Below are 23699 nucleotides of genomic sequence, written 5' to 3' on the forward strand. Positions count from 1 at the left end.
CGGGCCCTGCCTCCGTCTCTACCGCACTGTCCATTACGCTCGCACAGGCCGAGCTCACCGCGCACTCGCCGACACCGTGTCCGTTCCCGCTCCAATCCGTCCGTCTCGATTCCACGACGCGCGGCCCGCGCACGCATGCGCAGACACCGCCCATCCGTTGTCACTGTCGCGCGTGTCACGCCCGCAGTCACGCGTCCGCGTCACGCGCGCTTGACGCACTCGCGTCATGGCCGCGGCGTGTGTCCCTAGAAAAGCCTGGAAACGAAAACCTGATCCCAGCCCCGTTCGCGTGCATATCGTGAATGAAGTAAGTTCACGCACGGTGATGTTCCCATGCACATACGGACCCCCATCCATTGTCCGCCTCCTTGGGCAAGCGGCACAAAAGAGGGCGGTCGCCGCAATCAACGCCGAAATCGCGATGCGACCTGGGCGGTCGTCTTCTTCGTAGCCTCGTGCCCCGACGCGAGATCGCGTGCACGGTGCCTCAGATCTGCGGGGGAGATAATCGGTCTGCCGAACGATCATCCGCACACCTGCGTCACAAAGGCAGCATTTGGACATCCGGCTCAACGCCGTCCGATGAAGCTGTTTGAACTTGACGCGCCTCCACGACACCCGTCGCGGAACGCCCTGGTAGCGGCCTAATACGCGAAGGACAATCGTACTCACCTGCGTGCCCTGCCACCTCACCCGACCTCTATTATTCTCAACCGAGATTCGTGCGGATTTCCGGTCACCAGACACGCCTTGCTTTCTCCTGGTCCTGGTCTCATTACGTCCGGATATCTCGGCATCAGGTCTGTCAGCAGCGACATAACGCTATCATAGGCATCGCGTCTACCTGCCATACTCGTACACGCGTCAGTACGACTCATACGACCGAAAGCTCGCACATACCGAATTCGCAACTACCACAACCAGTTCACTCAGGCGGTGTAGGGTGCTTCCTAAGTGCGCCGCAGCCAAGCTCGGCCGACCTCGGCCTCCCACAAGGACGTTCGCATGGTTCCCAGTGTTCACTAGCCTTCGCCAGGACGATATCCATATATCCAACGCACTGTCGTATTCGTATCCGGATGCTGCCACGGCCTCCTATCCTCCGGGCGGCGAACGGTGCGTCGATGCTCCTATGGCTCCATCCGTCTCCTTGCATTCCCGCTCGCCGCGAAGCATGCACTGACGTCGGCCATCTCCAGCCACACAGCGCCGCGCTCTCACCGTCTATTCGTCCCTAGCCCGTCGTGGCGTCCCGCAGTCCATTGCTGCCCAACGTCGCTACTCGTCTCCACCTCCACCGCCACCACCGCCCGCCGTCGATGTCGCCGCACTCGACCGCTGGATCAGCGCCAACAAGCAGCTCGTCCTGCACGACACGCTCCGACCAGAGCACCTTGCGGACCTGTACATCACCCTTCCCACGCGCGACGGGTCGCTGCGTCCGTTCGCGCCGCCCCAGGACGGCGCACCCCTGAGCTACGGGCATCATCTTGCCTTCTTCCATCCGCGGAACCCTGAGAGGGCCCTGCGATTAGACGGGACGGACACCGACTTCTGCCCCCCAGAGCCATTCACACGGCGGATGTGGGCGGGCGGGCGGATGGAATGGAAGCGGCCGTTGAGCGTAGGCGACGAGGCCACCGCCCGAGCGACAATCGGCGCAGTGACCAAGAAAGGGTTTGAGAAGGGCACGCCGATGGTGTTCGTGTCCCAGAAGGTCGAGTACTGCAAGCGGGATAGCGGGGAGGTATGCATCGAAGAGGACCGCGCACATGTCTACCTTGCAGTATCCGGCAATAAGAGGGGCGCGAGGGAGGGTAAGGCCGTCTTGGACGGAAGAGCAGCAGCATGGAGCATGCCATACTGACGACTTGGGTGCGGCACAGTGGACGGCTTACCTGATCCTGACTTTTCCTTCGAATACCTCCCTTCCCCGACGACCCTGTTCCGGTTCTCTGCACTCACCTTTAACGGGCATTATATCCACTTGGATAAGGAGTATGCGCAGAACTCCGAGGGATATCCGGGTACGTCTCAATTCGCGATGTCTTCGTCGGTGACGCACTGATTGCGTGGCAGAAAGACTTGTGCACGGGCCGTTGACGGCGTTGATGCTCCTGGATGTGACGACCCTCCAGTATCCAGGGTCCGCGTTCAAGTCGTTTGAATATCGTGCGGTGAACCCGATCGTGGTGAATCGGCCAGTCAAGATATGCGGTGCGCAAACGGACAAGGAGACGGTGGTTGTATGGGCGGAAGAGACAGAGACCAAGGTGGTGGGCATGACGGGGAGAATCACGTTAGCCAGGGCATGACTGCCTGTATATATGCGCTTTGGAGACAATGGCAGGGGAGCCACGCGAGTAATGGGCGCAGCAGCGTTTTGGTCTACACCCCGGTGAATAGACAAAGTGCCAAAGCGCCCATGGCAGATCCCGATCGTGATGGACGCGAGAGCGAGCGCCTACGCGTGGACGCGTTTGTGGCTACAAGCGACGCGTTCGCACGTGACCTTGTTGAATCCCTTATAGTCCTCGACGCGAGCGCAATCGGCCTCACACACTCTTCCCTCCGTCCACCACCACCCCCACCCGTCTCCAACCCCATCTCAGGTAAGAATAATAGTAATCGATTGTCTTACGCTGCTTGTATACTGATTGTATTGAGTAGATCATCTCAAATGGCCCCCAAGGTACTTGCAGCGCTTGCCAGCCACCAGTTGGGTGTAACAACTAAAACACGCTCTCTAGCCCGCATCTTCTGCCTCCAAGGCACCTGCGTCGACGGCGCAGAAGGCGTCCACCGCGCAGAAGGCCCCTGTGAAGTCTGAGGCCAAGGCGAAGAAGACCGCCGCAAAGTCGACAGCGGCCGGCGCTGACGGCGAGAAGAAGAAGCGCAAGAAGGTCCGCAAGGAGACCTGGAGCTCCTACGTGTACAAGGGTGCGTGGCATCCTTGATGATGAGCAATGTTCGGTAGCTAAGGGTATCATGGTGTAGTCCTCAAGCAGGTCCACCCTGACACGGGTATCTCCAACAAGGCTATGGCAATCCTCAACTCCTTCGTCAACGACATCTTCGAGCGCATCGCGACCGAGGCATCGAGTACGTTTCTAATGTCTTCAAGTGGCTTTGATAGTTGTTGACGTGTGGCTGCAGAGCTCTCGACGTACTCGAAGAAGTCGACAATCTCGTCTCGGGAGATCCAGACCGCGGTACGGCTCATCCTCCCGGGTGAGCTGGCCAAGCACGCCATCTCGGAGGGGACGAAGTCCGTGACGAGTATGTATATTCAACTTTAACATTGATTGATTCACATTTTGACACACCTTCTGCAGAGTTCTCGTCCAGCCAGAAGTAAGACGTGTCCGCGGGGATACCTTTCGTCTGTCTGTTGCATATCGTACACTTGTATTACATAGGTCCTGTCATAATATGTTCGCGTGCTGCCTGGAATATATCGTTGGATATGGGATGAAAACATGACTATGCGAAGACATTGCATGGTGGGGTAGAGACGCTTCAGAACCCTGGACAGAGATTGAGAGCTCTACGATAGACAAAGCTACAAAGAACACGCACCATACTTGTTTCCGGCCTCTTTGCGGTTCTTCCGCCCCTGCGCAATTCTCTCCTCCAAAGCTTCTCGGTTCTGGTACGCCTCCGTGAGCAGCGTCGACAGTTGGTGCCGTGTCCTCGCCCTCCCGCCCAGCGCAGCACCCTGGCAAACAGTCAGCCAAAGCATCAGAGACAAAGTGCAGCGCAACATACCTTGATATTCATCTTCGGGGCTTCTGGTGCGGCATCCGCGCCGTTCGTCAGAGCCTTCCTCTCTTCCAGCTCTTGGACCACCTTCTTCGCCTTCTCCATCTCCTGGAAGGCATTCACCTCCTGCAGACCCTCCGCGTCCAAGTCCTCGAAGCCCTTGACTTTGCCCTTCTCCAGCGCGCGGACGTGCGCATCGTACTCGCGCTTCCACTTGTCGTAGAACTTCTTGTAGTATGTGGGCTCGTACGCCGCCCACTGGCCGGAGGGGAGGAGGTAGTACCCCGGGTAGGGGTCTGTTGGTGTGGGCTCTGGCGCGACAAAGTCCTCTACTTGAGGAGCGGCGGATGGTACGTGGATAGCGGGCTTAGAGGATATTGGTGGTGCGGCGGATATGGACGGCAATGTGGAGGCAGTTCGGGCAGAGGATGAGGACGCTGTGCCTGCGGAAATGTTAGAGGTGGGTTCAGATAATCATGGCGGGAATATAGACTCACCAAGTGAAAAGAAGTCGACCGCAGGAGCGGACGGTCGCGACACTGGGACGGAGTGTTTCTCCTCTACGGAGACATTGGCCTTCCCTCGCGCAACCGAGGTGGGCATGAAGGGTATTGACGCCTTCTTCTCCACTTTCTCCTCCAGGATGGATGTATGGGACGAGTCGAGAACATCGCGTTGCTGCGTCTCTCCATCGGAATCTTCTGCGTCCTCCACAGTTGCTGTCCTAACCGATGCGCTTGGAGTAGCCTTGAAGACTAAGCCAGGCCCGCGTCCTCCACCAAGTACTCGCTCCGCAGCGGGTGCAATAGGTACTTTGTTTTTAGGAGCAGGAAGCATAGAGAGCAGACCAGAGGCACCAGCACCAGACTCTAGCCGGGCCTTCTTCGTAGGAGGACGGTCATCGGTGTCAGAGGTGCGGTCATCATCTTTGGATAAACTAGGGAGTCCAATCGCAATCTTCTTCGGAGCTTTCCTGGTCTTAGGTGGAGGTAGAGCAAGCCCCGAAGATGCTTTGGAAGAGGAGGCCGAGCTAGAAGGTGGTGGGAGCGCAAACGTCGACTTCTTGGTGGGTGCGGGCAGCCTGGAGGTTATAGATGCACTAGATGTAGTGGTAAAGACTTGTGGGGTAGTCTCACTGTCGCTCGCATTGTCGCTGTCGCTGCCGTAGCCTTCGACGCCGAGCATGATGATGAGGGGAGGGAGGAGGGGAGGTTCGGCAGTCTCCGAGCGCGGTTCAAGCAAGACGCGTTGCGGGTCAGACGCGCCTCGCGGCTCGTTCTCTTCACCTTCTCCACCCTCCTCCTCTCTTGACCGTCCTCTCACTGGGTGGCGCGCTTGCTCTACTCGACCATGGCGACCTTCTCACCGCACCCGCGCCGTGCAGCGCGCTATTCTTCCATCGGCATGTCTCCCTCGCCCCCTAGACAGGGTGCAACAAGGCGCACCCGCGCCGGGAGTAATCAGCCACAGTCGCGCTTCTCCACACCTGCGCGGCGAACTGGTCTCGCTGCTGTCAACGATGATGAATCTGTCATGTCTGGCTCTGGGATGGATGTTGACGACGAATCTTCGGAGGTGGTCGAGCGCGGGCTGAGAACAGACACCGTCTTCTCCAAGTCAAAAGAAATGACCGTTACGTTTTATGCGCAACTGCCCGTGGAAGTTAAGCAGGCATTACGGAGTGCTGGTACGTTGGTAAATCTGCTCATGATCTCTATCACTCATGCAGCCATTTCGAAGATTTTTATAGGGATGCATACACGGGTGATGTTGACACCCTGACCGGCTTCGCGGTGGTCGCGTCATTGCGGACTTGTTTCGTGTGGAAGTATAGCCAGGTAAGCACCGATCGTGTTGAGAGATATCGCAGTCGCTTAAGTTGTACCTTCTCTGCAGGCGTTGACCGGAACTCCTACTTGCTATATATTCGGCTGCCCTAGGGAGCCCTACCCGCCGCCCATGGCCACGCCTTTCCATGCACTCGTTCCGTTTGGCTCCCAAAGAGAGCCCGGCCTCATTGTCTGTTCCAATATAGGCCAAGTGCGCTTCTGGGACAGTATAGGCATGGGACTCGCCGGAGGCGACAACTTCTCGTTTTCAGTATTGTCCCTGGTGGAAGGGGAGAATGTTACGAACCTCGTCAGAGCAGATGTAAGACGTGAACCCTACGCATACGTGCATTTCTGGAAAGTACTCACACGATACTTCAGGCGCAGACGTTCATTGCCTCAACGTCTACTGGCCGACTTTTCCGTCTACTGGTCACCTCTTCTGGCGGCAAATACCACCTGTCACTCCATCCATTTGGTCGTCCACAATCAAACCTACAGCGGCTGATTCCAAACTTTTGGTCTGACCCAGAGCAGCAGCCACAACCAGGTTTCATCAGTGCAGTTGCGGCGGAGGACCTGGCTCGTGACGCTACTGGCAGGCTCGTGTGGGTACTCATCGACCTGAGAATACAACAGTGGAACATGTCCATCGAAGGCTGGGAGAAGCTATTGACAGAGGAAGACGTCAGTTCGCAAACCCGGGCAGCTCTCCGGGAACACTTTCCCAATGCGCCAGAGAGCGACGTGGAATTGGACCTTGAACTATTGGACCTGAAGCTACAAGGGTGCGTTCGAAGGTATATTTTGTCGCACAAGCGGGATTAACAATTATTGTCGAGATAGGCCTGACGACATGGTTATGCTCGTCTCATGGGCCGGCCAGGACGAAGAGGGCGTCGCTACGGAACTCACAACGCACCCAAGACGTGTCTACGCTATCGTCTACTTGAGGCATCTTCCCGGTGCTTATACCGTTACAAATGTCCGAGCAGTGCCGTATCAGAGTGTGCGTATATGCGCGGCCTTCTGTGTACTTGAACTAACATTTGCACTATGGTAGACCTCGAGCTCTGGCGCGCCAATGCATCCTAGGCTGCAAATCATCGTTCCCGAGAAACTCATCGCAATCCAATTTGGTGATGCTGTGACCATCTGTGCACAAGGTTTGACAAAGTTGGGCTTTAGTAGGACGTTAACTTATGCTCCGATTGCACAGAGAATGAGTACATGGACCGCCTGGAGCTGAAGTCTGCCATGGACCGTACTTTGGGCCTCGGAGTCATGAAGGGAGACAGCGAGTTTTTGGTCCTCACGGCCGCTACCATGATGAAGACTACTATCGACCTCGACGAGGTGGCCACGTTCTCCCCGGAGTAAGTCTCGCATTTCTCGCTTTCTTCTCTAATAGGGCTGACGTTCGAGAAGGACTGGCCGAGCCAACCTCATCAAGTCTACTATGACCAAAGCGATCCTGTATGGTTCCCTGTCTGAGGTAAGGTTTTGCAAGATGGTGGTAAAGTGCACCGGTGGCTCATACGAATTGCGTACAGAACCCACTACACTTCAGCTTCCCTCCTGAGATCGACGAGGAAGCGCTGATGTCCGGTGCCCAGCAGCTCAGTGAGGCCATTTTGGAGTCCGGTTAGTCAATCGTCCGACCACGAAGTGGTATCATACGCTGACAGCTTCTTCAGACACTGAAGTTGTTCGAGCCCATCACGACTTGCACGCACAGATGAGTGGCCGGAAGGACAGGCTAAGCTTCCTCATCAAATTCATCAACGACAACTCTGCGTTGGGGAAGGTATGCCTAGATCCTACGCGTCGCAAATAGCGGGCTAAAGTCACACGTGTAGATGTCCCAACGAAGTCGTCAGACCTTAGCGGCCGATGCTGAGAAACTCTATGCAGCTCACCAGTTGTGGTTGCGACACAACGACTCCCTCCGGTATGCGCTTGTTTGTTTGCACGCCGATGAGATACTCATTCTTGTGTACAGGGCCGGACACACGGATAATGTTCTCCACGAAGCAGTCTACCGGTACATGAATGCACTTGGGGAGGGACACCACGAAGACTGTCTTCGGGCATTCCTGCGGCTGCGCGTACGAGACCTGGGAGGACTCCTACCGCAAGTCGCAGAGCTCGTCCGACGCTCGTCGTCCGAGATGGGCGGCAAGACTGCGGAGACCATCCCACAAGCGAACCAGATTGCATTGGTAGGTCAGCCCCGGGATTTACGTCGTGCGATGTACTGAAAGCGAACCTCGCGTTAGACGATCCTGCAATCCGCTCACAGCTACCGCGAGTACAACCTGGGTGTATACGGCATCGTCCTCCCCATGATCAACCCTTGGACCAGCCAGATAGAAATCGTCGACATTGTCAACGAGCTATTCCAACGGACCACTCTACTGGTCGAGACGCCTTCTGGCGACTCGGAGGCGGCGGAAAGCAAGAAGGTGCCTAGGCAACAGCTTCCTGAGCTCGCAGCGTGTTTGTTCCGGTGCATTCAGGAGCGGCTGGATTGGTTGGGAAGGTGAATCTATTCGTTTAGAGCATCTTGCGGAAGCCACTGACGCGTCATTAGTCCTAGCGCAGCGGAGGACTCCGAACTGAAGAGAGACCTTTCTCAGTTGGAAGATAGGTTCCGCCAACTTCGACCGGAAGCCCTGGAAGTGCTCAGTACGTTCGCTTATCAGTACCCGTTGTGTATGCCTCACTAACGTTCAAACAGGGCGTAACGGATTCGCGAACGAGGCATTCAAGCTCGCAGAAGATTACCACGACTTCCGGAGCTTGGCGTCGCTCTGCCACAAGGGCAAGGTGTATCCTCCAGAGGAGAACCCGAATGCGGCGCGCATCGAGACATACATCGAGAAGTTCAAGGAGGCGTTCACGACTGAGCTTTACCAGTGGTACATTGAACATGGTACGTATGTTGAGGACTCTGGGATACCACGCGCTGACTGATGGAATTTACAGGCGAGCTGCGCACGATGTTTGCTGAGGGGCACAACGAGTACCTCGACGCGTTCTTTGCGGAACACTCACACCCTGGTATCTCATGGATACACGACCTCGGGCGAGGCCGTTACGCATTGGCCTCCCAAGCTCTGCTCACCGAAGCCGAGCATGCCCCTGAGTTGGTGTCGAAGCATGTAGGTATCCGGCGTCACATAGGGATTTCATTGCTCATCATTAACTTGCAGCTTATGCTCAGCATGGGCAAGCTGTCGCACCTCGCGCAGCTACATGAGGGTACCAAAGCAATCAACCAAGATGTTTTGGACGGTACGTCAACACGACACAACCGATTCTTTCTTGCAGCCTGACAGTCATGACCCCAGCCTTCCATGACGGCCTCGACTTCGTGAGCGTACACGAGACGCTGATCGACGACCTCAAGTCTGCACTTGCTTCGGTCCGCTCGAGACAGTCGCTCGAGATGCAGGTTGAAACGATCACGCAAAAGAAAGCTAGTAACCTCAGCAATCGTAAAGCCCTCTACAATGTAAATCGCACATGCCTTTGGCGGGCGGACTTCCACTGACGCCTCGCTCAGGTCTTCAAGTTCCTGGTACGGCAGTTGCTACAAGGCAAGGCTCTCTCAGTCGAGGACATGGCGGAGATCCTAAGCCTGAAGGACAACTATGAGCGTGTCGAAGATTACACCACCGCGTTGCACCTCCTTGCCCGCGCCGAGGTACGTCCAAGCTACTGATCCTCTTCAATTTACACGGCTGACATAGCCTAAACAGAACATCCCGAGCACAAGAAGACTAAGCGTCTTCAAGAACGTCTGGCGCAGGATCTACATCCACGACGAGTGAGTGCTCATCCCTGGTCTCCTCCGGCAACCCGATCTGAGGCCTCCCCCAGCTGGAACCTGATCCGCCAAACGACGGGCGTGTCCGACCAGGAGCTCAACCAGCGCCTGCGCAGCACCGCGCTCTACGCCGCGCTCCAGGCGGTCGTGCACAAGCGTGGGCGCCCAGAGGGCTACAAGCTCACTCCTGCCGATGCGCTCGACGTGCCCGCGGAGGACGAGCTCGCGCTGCGCTGGCCGAGCATGTCGCCCGAGGAGGCGACCGCGATTGCGCGCGACTACCAGCGCGACAGCCGCACTTTGCGGGATCTCGACCTGGACGGGATATTCCTGAGCATGGAGCAGCTCGTGAATGCGGACGAGGGTGTTCCCGGCAGCTCGTAGTGCATTTCCTGGTCTGGTCGCGTATCGTGTCAAAAGTGTACATGTCGAGCTGTGTTCTGTAGCTTTCTTGCGTGCGTTTCCGAACTGCTCAAAAGACCGATATTATATGTGTACATACAGTGCTGTAGCATCGTCAATCCTGTCGTCCCCGGAACGGATGCATGACCCGCGAGATGAGCTCCTGGTAGCGCACGCGCGCCCCAAGGAGGATCGTCGACCAATTCCGTTTCCGCCATTCGGAGTTGTACGCGTCAAGGCGGGTGCGCTCCTGCGCGACCCAGCGGGCGTAGAAGGCGGAGAGCGCGTGTTCCCGCTGCTCGGCCGACCCGCTTTCCGGGAGACTCTGCAGCACTGCGTCCTTGGCGGCGTAGAACCGTGTATTGCTCTGGTATCACGGCGTGGCAGTTAGTATTGAAGGCGTGCATTTGCGAAGGACAAGGGGGGCTGGCGGGTGCAGAGATGTTGCAGGAAGGGGAGGAGAGCGTGGAGGTCATAGACTCACGTCGAGCCAGAACGCGTGGTTGAAGGCATCAAGTTCTTGCCGCTGCATCTTCCACTGATACTCGCGTGTGTCGCCTGAGAACTCCCCCAGCGAGTATGGGTGCCGCTCGCGGGCGGGTGGGGGCGCATCGTCGTAGATGACGGGGCGGAGGTGCGAGACAGGGTCGATGGGGCCTACGCGGTGCCTCCGCGACGCCGAAGCATGAAAGTGCCTAGCACATGATGGACGTTTGTGTGGGAGGGCCGTACGAGGGAGTGGGAGGGGGAGCTTGATCATGGTGGCACCCGGAAGAGCTGCAAGGCGCCTATCACATGTGGATAGGTGTGCCCAATGAAGGCGTAAGGATCGAATTGATGATCGAGAGTCTGCTTTGGTAGGGTGGAACACGAACTTCAGCGAAGAGCTAGCAAAAAATTAACACTCGTCCGAAGGATGCGAGGCAGGAGTCCTGACTGACATCCCTCGGGACGATATTCGAACGCGCGACGCGGAAGGTCCGCGCCGCCCCGACGCTGTCGGCATTCGGGGGGCGGTTTACATCGCTGAACCACGAAGCATATCATGATTTTGTCTTCACGCTCCTGATACTGATCATTTCTAGTCGCGACGCGATTTCTGTGGTCTATGATATAGTAACGATGTACAGAGAAGGTATCTACTAGTGATGGAAGGTTGAGGGAGGCATAGACGGGTGCTGAGGAGACTATGATACACGGGAGATTACACTGGAGCAATAACATGCGGACGAAGACAAGTCATAGCAAAGAATGTAAATCGAGTAATTGAACGAAGTGGTAGGTAGATGAGTAGGTATGCAGGAGCGACTGTAAACCAACAGCACAGACGACGGAACGGGGGGCGTATTAGTGATTTTCGAAAACAACACAGACAGAAAAGGATATGCCAAGAGACGCGAGGAAACCAAGTTGCGATGGATGCGAAGCTGCGACAGTTTGTTGAGCTAGGGTAGCTCTTTCTCATGTCTCAAAACGGACAGTCGCCTGGACGGCCCTCACCGCTCAAGCAGGAGGAATTCCTTGAGAGCGCGGAGCCGCTCGAAATATCGCTGTCGAAGAGCAGCGAGGAAAGCCTGCGCCGCCACACATAAGTTCTCGTTCCGCGGACACATAAACGCAGCGTACTCACCGCTAACACGTCGACAAGCACAGGAGATGCAGCAGCTGGGGGCGTAGCGTTTGCGAGCTCAGGCACGTCCTGGGGGTCCTCTGCGAGGAGCGGCTCGTCTTCAAACGGGCAGACGTCGCTGTCTGGCACCTCCGTACATGTTGTGACGCGTCGCTGCGGCTGCCAGCGGCGAGGAACGCGTCAGCATCGAAGAGGTCGCGGTCAACGGTTCGAAAAGCAGGGACGACTTACTGATACGACGAGGGGCTCTTCGGCCTCCCACAAGAGTGCTTGCTCGTAGCGATGGTCGGAAGTGCTCTGTGACGCGTCTGTTCGTCTACACCACGACGCGTTGATCATGAACAAAGACACGTACCATGAGCCGCTCCTGGCATGATGCACGTCCGTACATGGGATATGGGTGGTAGCGTCCACCGTGGCCTGAGCGATACGCCGGCAGCCGGCAGGAACGCGCGTTGCGAGGTTGCGGGGTGGAAAACACGGCGGAGATGGAGGGATAGGGAGGATCGACGCGCTGCATGAATTATATTGGTGTGTAGAGGAGATAGCGGGGACGAGGGCGAAAGCTACGGCAGAGAGCGGAGAGAACGAGTAGACTGGGAGAATAACAGAGACGAGAACAGGAGGGGGAGGTGGTGGAAGGGAAACAAATGGGGGAGAAGTCGTGGAAGGGATGGTCGTGAGGGAGGGAGAGTAAAAATGCGCGAGGGCAAGGCGCGCCCTTAAACGAGGCGACGTCGCGGAGCAATGCGACTCAATTCGCGACCCTGCAGATGGAGAACCTCCGTTAGCTTCGCTTGATGCTGCTTTGACTCCCGCTCTTCCCGACTCGACGCATCCCGCCGCTCACACGGTCATCCCTCGGGCCTCGACTCTGCACGCATACTCGTTGCGAATGTTAGCCGCACCACAAAAGAGAGAGTGCGCAGAAGAGAGCGTGCGCGAGTGAGTTCTCTGGAGATAGGATATGGACGTGCAGGTGTACATGTAGACGGCGACGCCACATACAGCGCAGGTGTGGCACTGTCAACGACTTCACACCACGCGAGAATACCCTTCCTCCTTGCCTTTCACGATGGGGTACACAGGTTCTAAAGACGCAACTATGTCTCGTCTGCACGTGTTACGAGACTGTAGCATCTGTGCTTGGAGTTTACACGGGACAGCCATTTACAGTTGCGGCACGATGCTCCTCCAGACTCCTGCTGTACCTAGGTATTTCGCTCCTTCAATCCTCCGCAAAACACATTAGCGGCATGTTTACAGGAATCGGCGTCGCCGATGCTTTCCATAACCTCTTCGATAACGAAGGAATGCCAGCCGCCCTTGTGTAATCTCCCATCCTAGGGAGCGAGGAACATGTCACAACTTCTGTGACGGGGTCACCGGCGCCTTATTGTAGAGGATGGTGGTGATAAGCCTCGGTGAGCATTTTGACCGCCAACATCCTCCACGCAAGAAACGCTTGAGTGCTGATACTTGCCCGATGTCTGCCTCAACCCACGGACTGCATCAAGACATGTGTGTGTTCAAGATCAACATCTATCAATTATGCGGCAAGACGCTACTTCAAGCCTCAAGACAATAGGGCGAGCAGTACAAGTACTGCTCTGCCAGAGTGAACAACGTGCTGGAGCACAGAAGACCAAAACATGCCATCCAAGAGGCAGTGGAGAGACGTACCTGCAACCTGCGGGGCGAGCGAACGAAGACGCACCGTGTAGCAAGCATGTACTCTGCTCCGCAGAGCGATCTCCGCTACCTTCCTCAGGACGTGCGGGCAATATCGCGCACGCACTCGCTGTTTCGGTGAGGAGTGGTGTAGGCTTGAAACCCGCCAGTTACTGCTAGCAAACGCGTCATAAGAGAGTGCAACATGACGGGTTGGCCGTATCCGGTTGGCCAGTGATGTTGAGCTCGAAATCGCGAAGTCGTGCAACCAGACGCGAGCCTGGATGAAGCCTAGTGTGCAGCGGATTGCGCCGGAAGACAGAAGAGAAGCAATAGTGCGAGCAAGCCTCAAGACGACATGTGTGCCCGTAAATTCCGCCCGAGGATTTATTCCATTATCTGGACAAGCCAGTGATACTGAAAGACGCCGACAGGCGGAATTGTCGAGGAGATCGGCGATGGGAGCGCGCGCGCGCATATTGCGCGACGAGTGCGACAGCACCGGCGACGAGGAGGCTGACGAAAGAGAGGAGGGGTGAGGAGGCTGGAGAGGGACTGGTGGAGGAGCGAGCCTCGCCACGGCGATCGAACCAAATCCGAATCGCTTCGCCCTCCGCCTCTTCGGCCCCTGCCTAGTCCGGCAACTGCCTTAGCCACCCTCCACGCCGTCAGCCACCCTCCTCCGAACGTCCATGGTGTGCGCCCTACTGCCATATTCTCCCCGAGACACTTCATTCTCTCCCCGAGGCCGCACAAAAAACTACCTCTCCTGTCTATCGCTTTAGCCACCCTCGACAACGTCAGCCACCCGACTCCGAACTCCATGCTCTTAAATTCCGAACATCTGTCCCAAGCTCCCGTTTGGCCCGCCGCCCAATCCTCCGTCTCCTTCGTCAGCCACACAATTTCGGCTGATCTCGCCAGCCATCGTTCGCCCCCTTCACGTTGCCAGCCAGGTCTCTCTCAATCTCGCGTCAGCCACTCGAATTTGGTCGCCCTCGCGGTCCGCCTTCTCACGTCAAACTCCCTCGATCTGGACCCCACGTCTCGCGCCAACCTATGCTTTTTCCTGTCGGCCACAATCACCACTGTCGCTGTCGCACGTTCTCCCCGCCCCCGGGGGATGTTAACCACCTACTTGCCCAGGCTACCCGCCGTCCAGTCATCCGCCATCACCTCCCGGAATCACGGAGCCGCTTCCGGCAAGCTCCCCGAGCTCAATTGACTTCCACTGCCATCAAGCTACACCTCTTGCTCTCACCCTGCTACACCGGCCTCGCACGAGCCTTCGAGAAAGTCGCTACAGCTGGAGGACTCCGCCGATCGGAGGCCCAAGTCAGATCTATGAGGAGGGCTATTATTCAGATGAGTGCAACCGCCTTCACGAACACTGAAAATATTTGCGATGTAGCCAAGCCATTGGGATAATTCTCGGATATGCGGAGGATAGCGACAGGAAGTTTGGGAGAACGTAACAATCTGTCTGTTCGCGTTCAACGTCCCCGGCTCGCCGCGACCACGATCTCGCTGGGATTGAGTCGGCTCGCCCTCTTCCCCCTTTCACGAGGATTTTCGATGCGGTCACTCATGCTCTGCAACCAACGAAAGTACCATACCATCACTTCGTATATGCGGACATGCCTCGCCGCGGCGGGCGCGCAGGCTCCCAAAGAGGTTGTCAAATACGCGGAGGCACGTCATCGCGAACACCGTACCTTTCGTGCGTTTCATACGCCGATTCCTGAAGTGCATCTGCGAGTTTCCCGTCGGGATCTTCCCCGCTGCACCGAAGACAAGAGAATCGCGTCGCAAATACACCACAATCGCCGCCAAGTCCGTATTTCTGTGGACAACTCAAGAGAGCGAGAAGACCGAAGAAGAAATGTGTTACGCATCTACGATATGTGCACATATATATGGACCGTGCACTGTGGAAGCGAGCGAACGTGTTAAAGAACGAACAACGTGCACCGGCTTCCCCCGCCTCTCGGGTGCGCCGCTCGCCGGTCCTTCCGACACGATCGACGCAGGGGCTCGGAGGAACCTCTAAACACGCTGTTCGGGTCCGTAGAACGTCGCTTGCCACCGCTGTGCGCATACAAACCTCACCGGTCACCAGCGGCCCCTCTTCGCCGCACAAAATCCGGGCGGAAGGGGGCCCCCCGACGAGGACATGTGCACAAGGGTTATCAAGAGGATGCGGGTACATCACCGTATGGGCCATAAAACAGCATATTACAAGCAGGACGAGCACTCACCAAAGGGCTTCACCGGCACGTCGCGGACGCGGGCGAAGAGTAGTAGGTGCCTAGTGGTCCTAGTCGCCAGCAAGATACTCAATACCCAAAACCAGCACGGCCACCCGGTGTAGAATGGCACGAGCTGTCAAGCGAATCGGAAGCGTAGATGCGCCACAGGATAAAAAACGTGCACGTCTATCACGCTCTACCTCCGGGATCCAGATCTTCGAATCGACGTCGGGGAGGACGTCCTCAAGATTGTCGGAACTTTGCTATCCGAGCGCGGTATGTATACAGCAAATTGATGTTCTGTATACAGGTAGGACAAAGTACTGTATCATACACGGCCAAATATATTTGGTGCCTCTAGACGCGGATTTTGGGAGGTCGCCTGGCGCAAAGGCTGTGTGCGAGAATCCTGTCCAACACAGAACTTCGCCGCCATGGCGAACAAAGCGACACAACCTACGTCTACCTCAGGCCTCAGCGCGACTGTCCAATACCGACCACTACGCTCACTGACATTCTGCAGTGCCGTCTGCCCGCCGCAGCCGCCATGGAAAAGCAAGTATATAACTCCAAAATTCTGCTGACAAACGACGAGGGATGGGGCGAGATGTATGTATAATTTCGCGTCCTTCGATGTATAGTACTGCCGCTCTGAGTCACACCTCGTTAAGTTCTATGTGCCTGACGCAAGGGACGCAGGAGGGAGGGTGGTCCACGCCTCGAAGACAAGCAAGCTCTACAGGGAGGCCATCGACAAGTCGCATTACGGACAGCTGGACTGGGTCACATTATACATAGTGATGTGGTATGAACTATCTATGCGTCCAGTCTACGAGCCACGCGCCAGCCGCGAGGCTAGTGCTTTTTGCCCGTAGCCTTATCCTTCTCGTCCTCCGCCTTCTTCTCCACCTTCTGCGCCCACTCCGACACGGGCGCAAAGACGCCCGCAGCAATCCATGAGCCCGCGAAGAGGCCGAAGAGCACCCACGCGCCGGTCTTCTCGTCACTATCCAACGTCCGCGAGTAGCTCTTGTGCTGCCCGCCGGACGTCTCCGTCTTCTGGGCGAGATCATACTCCACATGCGGAGCCTTAGGGAGCTTGAAAGAAGTAGGGAGGCTCAAGTCCTCTGCCATGGAAGCGGCGAGCTGCCCGAGTATGGAGGTAGGTGCCTTCGACGGGGCCGCGGAGGACGCCTCGGACTCGGAGGAAGAGCTGGGGACGTAGAGGTTGTGCGAGGGTCCACCGCCGTGGTGCGTGCTGGCTCCTGCGACGGTGATGACCTTGGGTCTAGTCGACGGCTCGGGCTCTTGCGGAGCAGACGCCCTCTTCACCTTCGAAGAGTCCCAGAAATCGGGCAGAAACGGCTAGAAGTCCCGGTTAACACAAACACATTTTGCGCAGCTGGCTAGACGTACGATGGGAGTGGGGGCCTCGGGAATGGGCTCAGACAGGATGGGCAGCTGGACGCTCAAGTCGAACTTGGGGTGCACCGGGACCGGGTCGGCCGAAGCAGGTACACCGGGCACCTCTGTTGGTGGGGCGGGGACAACGGTGGAGGCGCGGCGGACTTTAGGCGCGACGGAGAAAGGCTCGGACGAGAGGGTCTGGTTGTTATCATGCTGCTGAAGGCGCGTGATCAAGGTAGCCTTGTTCCCGCCACTAAATCCACGAAGATGAGTGCGGGGAACACATGCGGAGAAAGGATGGACTGACGCGGGGAGACCGCGTTTGCGGGCTTCCTTCCTAAGCTCGTTGACGGTCTCGTTCTCCCATGCTTTGGTGAGAAGCACGGTGGAGACAAAGGAGCGTGTACTGCGAGGAGAGACGGCGGGCCTGAGCTGGGCGACGAGGGCAGAACGGAGCATGGCGGGTTGGAGAAGGGGAGGAAGAAACCTGAGCAGGCTTTGGCCCGGAACGGGTTCAGACGTAGCACACTAGACGCCCGCGCGGGCCTATGAGATCATTTGCACGTGGGGACGACAGCATAGGCGCCGGTGGATGGAATCTGGACGAGCGCGATGGTCGAGCCCGCTCCTCCTCCCTGTCTCTCTCTCCCTCGTCGGACGAACCAGGGAAAGCTGGGCTGAGGGCACACGGAGTAAGAATCGAGGAAGGGGAGCATACAGCTGCGAACTATCCATCACGATCGCGCGACTTATCTGTGCTAATCGCTGCTCAGCTCGTTCTTTTATTCGACCCCGTACCGCCTGCCTCGTGTTCGCCTTGCCTCGTGTTCTCCCCTCCCCGTCCTTTTCAAGGCCTTCGCTGACTCCCTCGGCGCCATCATTCCTCTCTTCCGCTCTCCTTGCCACCCTCTCCCTCTTCCCCCTCCTCCCGCCGTCTGCCATGCTGCTTTCACCAGCGTACGTACAATGTCAACTGTGCTCAAAGCGCGCCCGATCTGATCAAATTCGTTCACTCTGATAGCGCGTCCAATGCGAGCCTCCCCGGCTCATCGCAGGGCTTCTGGGGCCGCTTCAAAAGCCCCAAGAGCAACAAGGATGCTGAAATCATGCGCGATCGCCAGGCTCAGCTTGCCCTCACGCGCCAACGTCTCCTCACCCTCGCCTTCGAAGACATGGAGACCGTCCGGATGGTAGGTGGCGTCCCATTCCCCCCCGCTCAAATTGCCACTCACACTTTCGATCTAGCTCCCTCAATCATTCCTAGTGAGTATCCGAGAGTATGTAGCCCGATGGACATATACTAATCGCGCGAGCGCAGGAACTCGAGTCCCTCGCGAGAGACTGGATCAAGCCCCCGCCAGATATGCCCATCAGTTTGCGCGTGCCTATAGAATATGCTTCGCTTCACGCAGCGGTATGTGCCTCATACCATATACCACGGTAGACAAAGGGCGAAATCCACCTGCCGCCATAGCCATGCGATAGCCTTAAATGTGGCCAAGGGTCTCACTGTCTGTGAGCCTATCGCAAGGTGTTTTGAGCTATAACACGCAGTGGCTTTCGCACCTAGTCGGCCGTGATTGCTGCCCGTACATTCGCTCATCCCCCATGCCCACAGCGTTTGGTAGCGGGTCCATATATCTATGTGAGTCTTCCGTCCTTATCGGAGGCGCCGCCCTAACCTGTGGCCCGCAGTTGACGAGCGAGGACTCGTATCAAATCGCCTGCATGGGAGTGCAAGGCCTGCGAGTCGAGGTGGTGTGTGACAGCCCACCACCGCCGGACGAACCTCCGTGAGTGAATCAGCGCCCCGCACAGCTACCGTCCATCTGACCTGCTCCGTCCTTCTCTAGTCCGCCTCCGTGGGTATCCTCAGTGACATGGATATCTTGTGACAGTACTAACATGCTCCCAGACCGCCGCCGGTGCTGGAGATGCCGGCGACGTTCAACCTGGAGCTCTCGCCGGGGCAGAACGTCGCGCTGGACACGACGATCAACTCGGACGAGATGGACATGGCGCGCATGGAGGACGGGACGACCGTGGACGGCTCGTTCTGGGGCAAGCTCGACATCGTGCACGACGGGGACGTGCACAAGATGGAGTTTTCCGGGACGCGCATCCAGAACACGGAGAACGTCTCGACGGATCTCATCGTCGACTCGCGCATCATCAACAAGCTCGCCGTCGCTGCGAAGCCGGCCACCGCGCGTTGCCATCTTGGCATTCTTGCGCCCGCGCAACAGTACTGCGATGTTATTCTGTCGTTCTCGCCGTACTGGAAACTCGGCACCAGCTGGCCGCCCGCGGAGCCTGTTGCCGAGAATAAGGTCAAATATTTCCTCCGCGTCCACCCCGGCGGTGCGGTCGAGCATTTCGAAACGGAGATGACAGCGACGTCGCTGTATTACGAGGCGATGTCAGTGCTGATTTTGCGGATCTGGTCGTGTGAGGTTCTTACTGTTCCTGTTTAGACCTGAACCAGGCATGCTGGACCCGCAAGAGTTCATATCGCCTCGGAACGGCTTCGCCATGACGTTCCGCGACTTCGTACCCCATCTCATGCGCGTCCTCGACCAGCTCGGGATGTCGCTTTTCGCGCGGACGAACTTCATCAAGTAAGGCATATACCGCTCTTATCGTCATTCTGTACTGACCATTTGCCCTCCCAGCAATAACATGAACGCCTTCTCCGCACATCGTAACATTGCGTACCGTTTCATGCAGCCTCACAAAATCGCCGCGGCGATCGACATCTCAGTGACGGTCGAGAACTGCGTGTTCACGCGGCTGTTCCTGATGTTCCGCGGGCTCACGGACGACGAGCTCAGCATGTTCGCGGGCGCTGGCGAGAAGGAGGCGAACCAGGTCAACTGGCGCGACCGCGTTGGATGGTCCGAACTCAGTAAGGACTCGACACAGTTCCGCCTCCTCGAGACCTCCGTACTCGAGGTGACGTAGACCGCGATGCCCCGTCCAAGTCCCGCCTTTCTTTTCTTCACTGCGACATCCTTCTCCTTTCACTTCAATACCTCGCGATTCCCCGATTCCCCGTTTTGATCTACATCCATGCTGCATTCCTCCCTTGGTTGTGTGCTGTTTCCCTCCCCTTCCTGGTCTCTCCATCACTGTAGTCTTATCGCTCAATTAGTGTTGTAATCCGCGCGCAGGTGCGCTGTTTCCCGATTCCGCGTTCCCGCACTACTTCCCGCCCGTCCTCTCTGTAGCGGAATACCTTATCCTCCTCATATCCCTCCACTCTGTGCCCATCTACTTGCCTCCCGACGGACAGTCCTGCTCGCTGCTCTGTTACGCTGTCGTTGTACCTAGTACCCTCATGATCATGCCCATGTAGCCGTGCACGTCTCCCGCCCTCCCATCTCGTCTTGCGCTCTATCTCTTTCTTTCCCTCTATCCACGTTCCTGCCTTCTTTCATACACTGCGAAGTACTGCGTACATAATGGATACTTTACACACCCCGATCAGCCGTGCCGATCACAATGATGCTGGAACTACTGGTTGCGATGCAGTGATCGTCCTGACTCCGCGCGGAGGTAACGTGCAGAACGCGCTCAGCCATGCCAACGCAGCGTACGTTGACATTGACAATGCGCGCACAACGTTGTGATGCTAGTACACGTACAAGCGGGCGAAATATGCAAATCGGGGTGACATGCAGACGCGAGCCCGGCCGGCCGCGCGATGGAGGTGATTCCACGAGAGTGGTGACTGGTTGATCAGTGGCATCGCGTTCGCGTCCCGCCTCTCTTCCAAGCACCGACCGCTAGCTGCACTTCAATTACACCCTCTACCACCACCACCACCTCACCACGCGCCGTTGCCCCGCCCGCTGTCCCGTATCCCACTCTCTAGACTAAGACTACCTGTACCACCCACACACCACACGATGAGCAGCATCCCCCGGCACCTCGACCCGAAGTTCCCCCAGCCCCAGTGCGTGCCGCGGCCCCGTTCCTCGTGCCCATGTCCGCAGGGCTAACCACCGGTTGGTTGACAGGAAGCAGCCGTCGCGGGACTCGCTGCGCTCGCTCGCCCGGTCGCACATGAGCACCGCGAGCGACGGGTTCGAGGAGGACTTCCAGCGGCTGCCGTCGAGCCCGGCGCGGCTCGACATCGAGCTGCCCGAGGCCGCGCTCGACCTCACGATGGACTTCAACTCGATCCTCGCGGTTGCAGAGGGCGCGCCGAAGGACGCGCAGAGCGTTGCTGAGTGAGTGGTTCGGTTTTGGTCTGTGCGCCGCCACCTGTCCCCCTACCGTTCGATTTGGGATGTCTCTATGCCCGTTCTATCAGCGGCAGATGGGTGGTGCACGTTTACATCTGCATCTACGACTACATCTACCCATCGTATTCTGGTGCACGCGTTTGATTGCTGCATGCTTACGCTTCTCTGACAGGATGGACAAAGTACAGAAGCGGGCAAGCAACGTAATGCGGCTTGCAGAGCAAAACGAGAAGCTGAAGGCCGAGCTGCGGGCGATGACGGAGCGTCTAGAGGCGGCGGAGCGCAGGCAGCGGGAGCTGGCGCAGGCACAGGCGCAGAAGAGCGGCGGCGGCGCACAGCGGCAGGCGTCGGGGGAGAGCGCCCATTAGCGGCGGTCGGGACCGCCGCGCCGGCGCCGGCATGGGCGCGTCATAACCTAGTTTGGTGAGCCCCGGGGCGCGCGATCGAGGACGCCGTTTGAGTCGAGGTCGCGGTGTCGACGGGGCTCGGATGGAACATACATACATTGTAATTGTACAGAGGATACCACCGCGGCTGCACTGTCTCTCCTTTGCTTTCTCGCTCTAGCAGTACTTCGCAACTTCGCTCCTTTTCTCCCCTTCTCCTGGTGTCCCGTGAGGATGCGCGGTGCACTGCGCGGGATCGATATCGTCGAGGAAGGGCTCGAGGCTGATTCGATCGCGGCTGTACAAGCTCCACACCCCGCAACCTTGCTCTGATCGCCGCCCCATTTCCCCTTCTTGCGCTGGGAACGGCTCAATATCTCGCGGCTGCCCCCGCCACCGTCCTCGTCCTCTGACCTCACCGCGCCGAGCCCACCTATATTAGAGTATCTCTCCATCTTATCGTCCCAATCCCCCACACCCCTCCCCACCTCTTCTCTCTCTACCACCACCACAATGGCTCGTCGTCCGTCTGGCATCTCTGGCAGCCGCCGCCCCTCCGTGCTCGACGCGCCCACCTCCATCTCGAGGAGGCAGTCGAGCACCGGCTCCAGGAGGCCTTCGATTGATCCCTCCAGGCTGGTGCCCATGGACAGGTGCGTTCTCCGCCGCAATCGCCGTGACAGCCAGACCCTGATCTGCGCTCCAGGGCGTCCCACATTGGCGGCACAGAGGACTTCAACGTCGTCTTCGTCGGCGCGGGCAACATCATGTTCGGTGCGCAAGATCCATTATACGCGGGGAAATTAATGCTGATTCTGACATCATCGTATCGCAGGTTCGGACGAGGGTCCGTGGAACCACTCCTTCCGCTTTGAGCAGTGCGTGTGCTGCTACCCCGCGTTTAAGCATGTGGATGCTCACCCGCCCCCAGCAAGCTCGGCCCGCGCCTGAAGGTCGTCGCGCTCATCGACCCCGCGATCGACCGCGCCACCGCGGTGCTCCAGAAGAAATGCGAGACGTTCGTGCGCTCCGCGTACGAGAACACGCGCGTGTTCAAGACGCTCGAGGACTTCGTGCGCAACATGTCCAAGAAGGACATGCCGCGCGCGGTCATCGTCGGCTCGCCGCCCATGTTCCGCGGCACGCTGCAGCCCGGGCGCGACATCGAGTCGCAGATCATGAAGTGCTTCCCCGGCGTCGCGATGTTCATCGAGAAGCCCGCCGCGACGGGCCCCGCGAGCGAGATCCCGGAGGCGTTCGCGGTCGCGAAGAAGATCGACGAGGCGGGCACGCTCTGCTCCGTCGGGTACATGCTGCGCTACCTCAAGGCCGTGCAGATGATGAAGCAGATCATCGAGGAGAACAACCTGACGGTGATGGCGACGATCGCGCGCTACGCATGCGCGTACGAGGCGATCGCGAAGCCGGACTGGTGGGACAAGGCGAAGAGCGCGGGCCCGATCGTCGAACAGGGCACCCACTTCTGCGACCTCTCGCGCTACTTTGGCGGCGAGGTCGACATGGCCAGCGTCTCCGCGCACTCGCTCGAGTGGGACGAGAACGCGGGCACGCTCTCGAAGATGCAGGTCGACGAGACGGCCATCCCCGCCGAGAACAGGATTCCCCGTGTCACGGCCGCGACCTGGAAGTACGACAGCGGCGCGGTCGGCAGCTTCACCCACCTTGTCGCGCTCCAGGGCCACAATTACAGCTGTGAGCTCGAGGTGTACGCCGATGGCTACCAGCTCAAGTGAGATTTGAGTGCTTCCCGCTGCTATTGAATAACGCTGATTTTTCCTCTATCTAGGCTCGTGAACCCCTACGTTCAGCCCGTGTTGTACATCCGTAGACCCGGCAGCGACTTGGAGGAGATGCACACGTTCCCCGACGACGATCCCTTCTTCTCTGAGGTGAACTCGAATACCAAAGATTCATTACACAACCGCTGACACGCTGGACTGCACAGATCTCAGTCCTGATCGACAACATCGAGGATATCGAGGAGGACCCCGACACTGCTCAGATTTTGAGCTCGTTCCAGGGTATGTAAATGATTAACCATATCAGCCTGTGGATCATATACTGAGCACACAATTTGACAGACGCGTGCAAGACGTACGAGCTGACTTGGGCCATCCGTCTCGCTGCGGAGCAGAATCGCAAGCTCAAGTTGGAGTCGCAGAAGGCGGCTGCGGCGGCTGCCCCCGCGCCCGCATAAACGACTCGTGTGGGCTGAAGGACGAAACGACCGCGGAGGGAGATGTAGACATTTATCGCAATTGGG

The 23699-nt window shown here is 57.8% G+C and overlaps 9 protein-coding genes across 9 annotated transcripts; 5 read left to right on the top strand and 4 right to left on the bottom strand.

Moving 5' to 3' along the window:
- Nucleotides 1–627: 627 nt before the first annotated feature.
- TRAVEDRAFT_67562 (hydroxyacyl-thioester dehydratase HTD2) lies at nucleotides 628–4918 on the top strand. Its single transcript, XM_008047083.1, has 13 exons — nucleotides 628–1116; nucleotides 1200–1817; nucleotides 1887–2027; nucleotides 2080–2299; nucleotides 2341–2612; nucleotides 2671–2692; nucleotides 2751–2940; nucleotides 2998–3102; nucleotides 3157–3279; nucleotides 3336–3527; nucleotides 3580–3718; nucleotides 3769–4205; nucleotides 4260–4918. The coding sequence occupies exons 1-7, from the start codon at nucleotides 1080–1082 to the stop codon at nucleotides 2821–2823; spliced, it is 1383 nt and encodes a 460-aa protein (XP_008045274.1). The 5' UTR covers nucleotides 628–1079; the 3' UTR covers nucleotides 2824–2940; nucleotides 2998–3102; nucleotides 3157–3279; nucleotides 3336–3527; nucleotides 3580–3718; nucleotides 3769–4205; nucleotides 4260–4918.
- TRAVEDRAFT_54142 (uncharacterized protein) lies at nucleotides 3563–4947 on the bottom strand (the record flags this gene model as incomplete). Its single annotated transcript, XM_008047084.1, has 3 exons — nucleotides 3563–3718; nucleotides 3769–4205; nucleotides 4260–4947. 3 exons carry the CDS (start codon nucleotides 4945–4947, stop codon nucleotides 3563–3565), a joined length of 1281 nt encoding a protein of 426 aa, XP_008045275.1.
- A 219-nt stretch (nucleotides 4948–5166) lies between these two features.
- TRAVEDRAFT_136690 (uncharacterized protein) lies at nucleotides 5167–9807 on the top strand (the record flags this gene model as incomplete). Its single annotated transcript, XM_008047085.1, has 21 exons — nucleotides 5167–5449; nucleotides 5503–5600; nucleotides 5659–5913; nucleotides 5973–6379; nucleotides 6438–6600; nucleotides 6655–6757; nucleotides 6811–6967; nucleotides 7020–7086; nucleotides 7145–7235; nucleotides 7289–7398; nucleotides 7451–7542; nucleotides 7594–7813; nucleotides 7871–8133; nucleotides 8185–8279; nucleotides 8332–8526; nucleotides 8580–8755; nucleotides 8807–8888; nucleotides 8945–9108; nucleotides 9160–9300; nucleotides 9356–9423; nucleotides 9477–9807. The coding sequence occupies 21 exons, from the start codon at nucleotides 5167–5169 to the stop codon at nucleotides 9805–9807; spliced, it is 3561 nt and encodes a 1186-aa protein (XP_008045276.1).
- Nucleotides 9808–9940: 133 nt separating this feature from the next.
- TRAVEDRAFT_40853 (uncharacterized protein) lies at nucleotides 9941–10831 on the bottom strand (the record flags this gene model as incomplete). The annotated part of the gene is made up of 3 exons (XM_008047049.1): nucleotides 9941–10192; nucleotides 10310–10520; nucleotides 10767–10831. The coding sequence occupies 3 exons, from the start codon at nucleotides 10829–10831 to the stop codon at nucleotides 9941–9943; spliced, it is 528 nt and encodes a 175-aa protein (XP_008045240.1).
- A 490-nt stretch (nucleotides 10832–11321) lies between these two features.
- On the bottom strand, nucleotides 11322–11846 carry TRAVEDRAFT_54145 (uncharacterized protein; the record flags this gene model as incomplete). Its single annotated transcript, XM_008047086.1, has 4 exons — nucleotides 11322–11399; nucleotides 11456–11614; nucleotides 11687–11752; nucleotides 11811–11846. 4 exons carry the CDS (start codon nucleotides 11844–11846, stop codon nucleotides 11322–11324), a joined length of 339 nt encoding a protein of 112 aa, XP_008045277.1.
- A 4384-nt stretch (nucleotides 11847–16230) lies between these two features.
- Nucleotides 16231–17241, bottom strand: TRAVEDRAFT_136599 (uncharacterized protein; the record flags this gene model as incomplete). The annotated part of the gene is made up of 3 exons (XM_008047087.1): nucleotides 16231–16740; nucleotides 16792–17035; nucleotides 17090–17241. The coding sequence occupies 3 exons, from the start codon at nucleotides 17239–17241 to the stop codon at nucleotides 16231–16233; spliced, it is 906 nt and encodes a 301-aa protein (XP_008045278.1).
- Nucleotides 17242–17712: 471 nt separating this feature from the next.
- On the top strand, nucleotides 17713–20252 carry TRAVEDRAFT_61450 (uncharacterized protein). Its single transcript, XM_008047088.1, has 10 exons — nucleotides 17713–17739; nucleotides 17804–17972; nucleotides 18028–18045; nucleotides 18101–18196; nucleotides 18401–18427; nucleotides 18478–18575; nucleotides 18636–18644; nucleotides 18698–19201; nucleotides 19257–19400; nucleotides 19455–20252. The coding sequence occupies exons 1-10, from the start codon at nucleotides 17723–17725 to the stop codon at nucleotides 19741–19743; spliced, it is 1371 nt and encodes a 456-aa protein (XP_008045279.1). The 5' UTR covers nucleotides 17713–17722; the 3' UTR covers nucleotides 19744–20252.
- A 438-nt stretch (nucleotides 20253–20690) lies between these two features.
- Nucleotides 20691–21397, top strand: TRAVEDRAFT_54148 (uncharacterized protein; the record flags this gene model as incomplete). Its single annotated transcript, XM_008047089.1, has 3 exons — nucleotides 20691–20737; nucleotides 20802–21014; nucleotides 21202–21397. The coding sequence occupies 3 exons, from the start codon at nucleotides 20691–20693 to the stop codon at nucleotides 21395–21397; spliced, it is 456 nt and encodes a 151-aa protein (XP_008045280.1).
- A 531-nt stretch (nucleotides 21398–21928) lies between these two features.
- On the top strand, nucleotides 21929–23633 carry TRAVEDRAFT_40856 (uncharacterized protein; the record flags this gene model as incomplete). Its single annotated transcript, XM_008047050.1, has 7 exons — nucleotides 21929–22068; nucleotides 22122–22189; nucleotides 22251–22293; nucleotides 22347–23165; nucleotides 23223–23325; nucleotides 23382–23457; nucleotides 23518–23633. The coding sequence occupies 7 exons, from the start codon at nucleotides 21929–21931 to the stop codon at nucleotides 23631–23633; spliced, it is 1365 nt and encodes a 454-aa protein (XP_008045241.1).
- Between the last annotated feature and the right edge of the window lie 66 nt (nucleotides 23634–23699).

The sequence above is a fragment of the Trametes versicolor genome (assembly GCF_000271585.1).
Source record: "Trametes versicolor FP-101664 SS1 unplaced genomic scaffold TRAVEscaffold_16, whole genome shotgun sequence".
NCBI lineage: Eukaryota > Fungi > Basidiomycota > Agaricomycetes > Polyporales > Polyporaceae > Trametes > Trametes versicolor.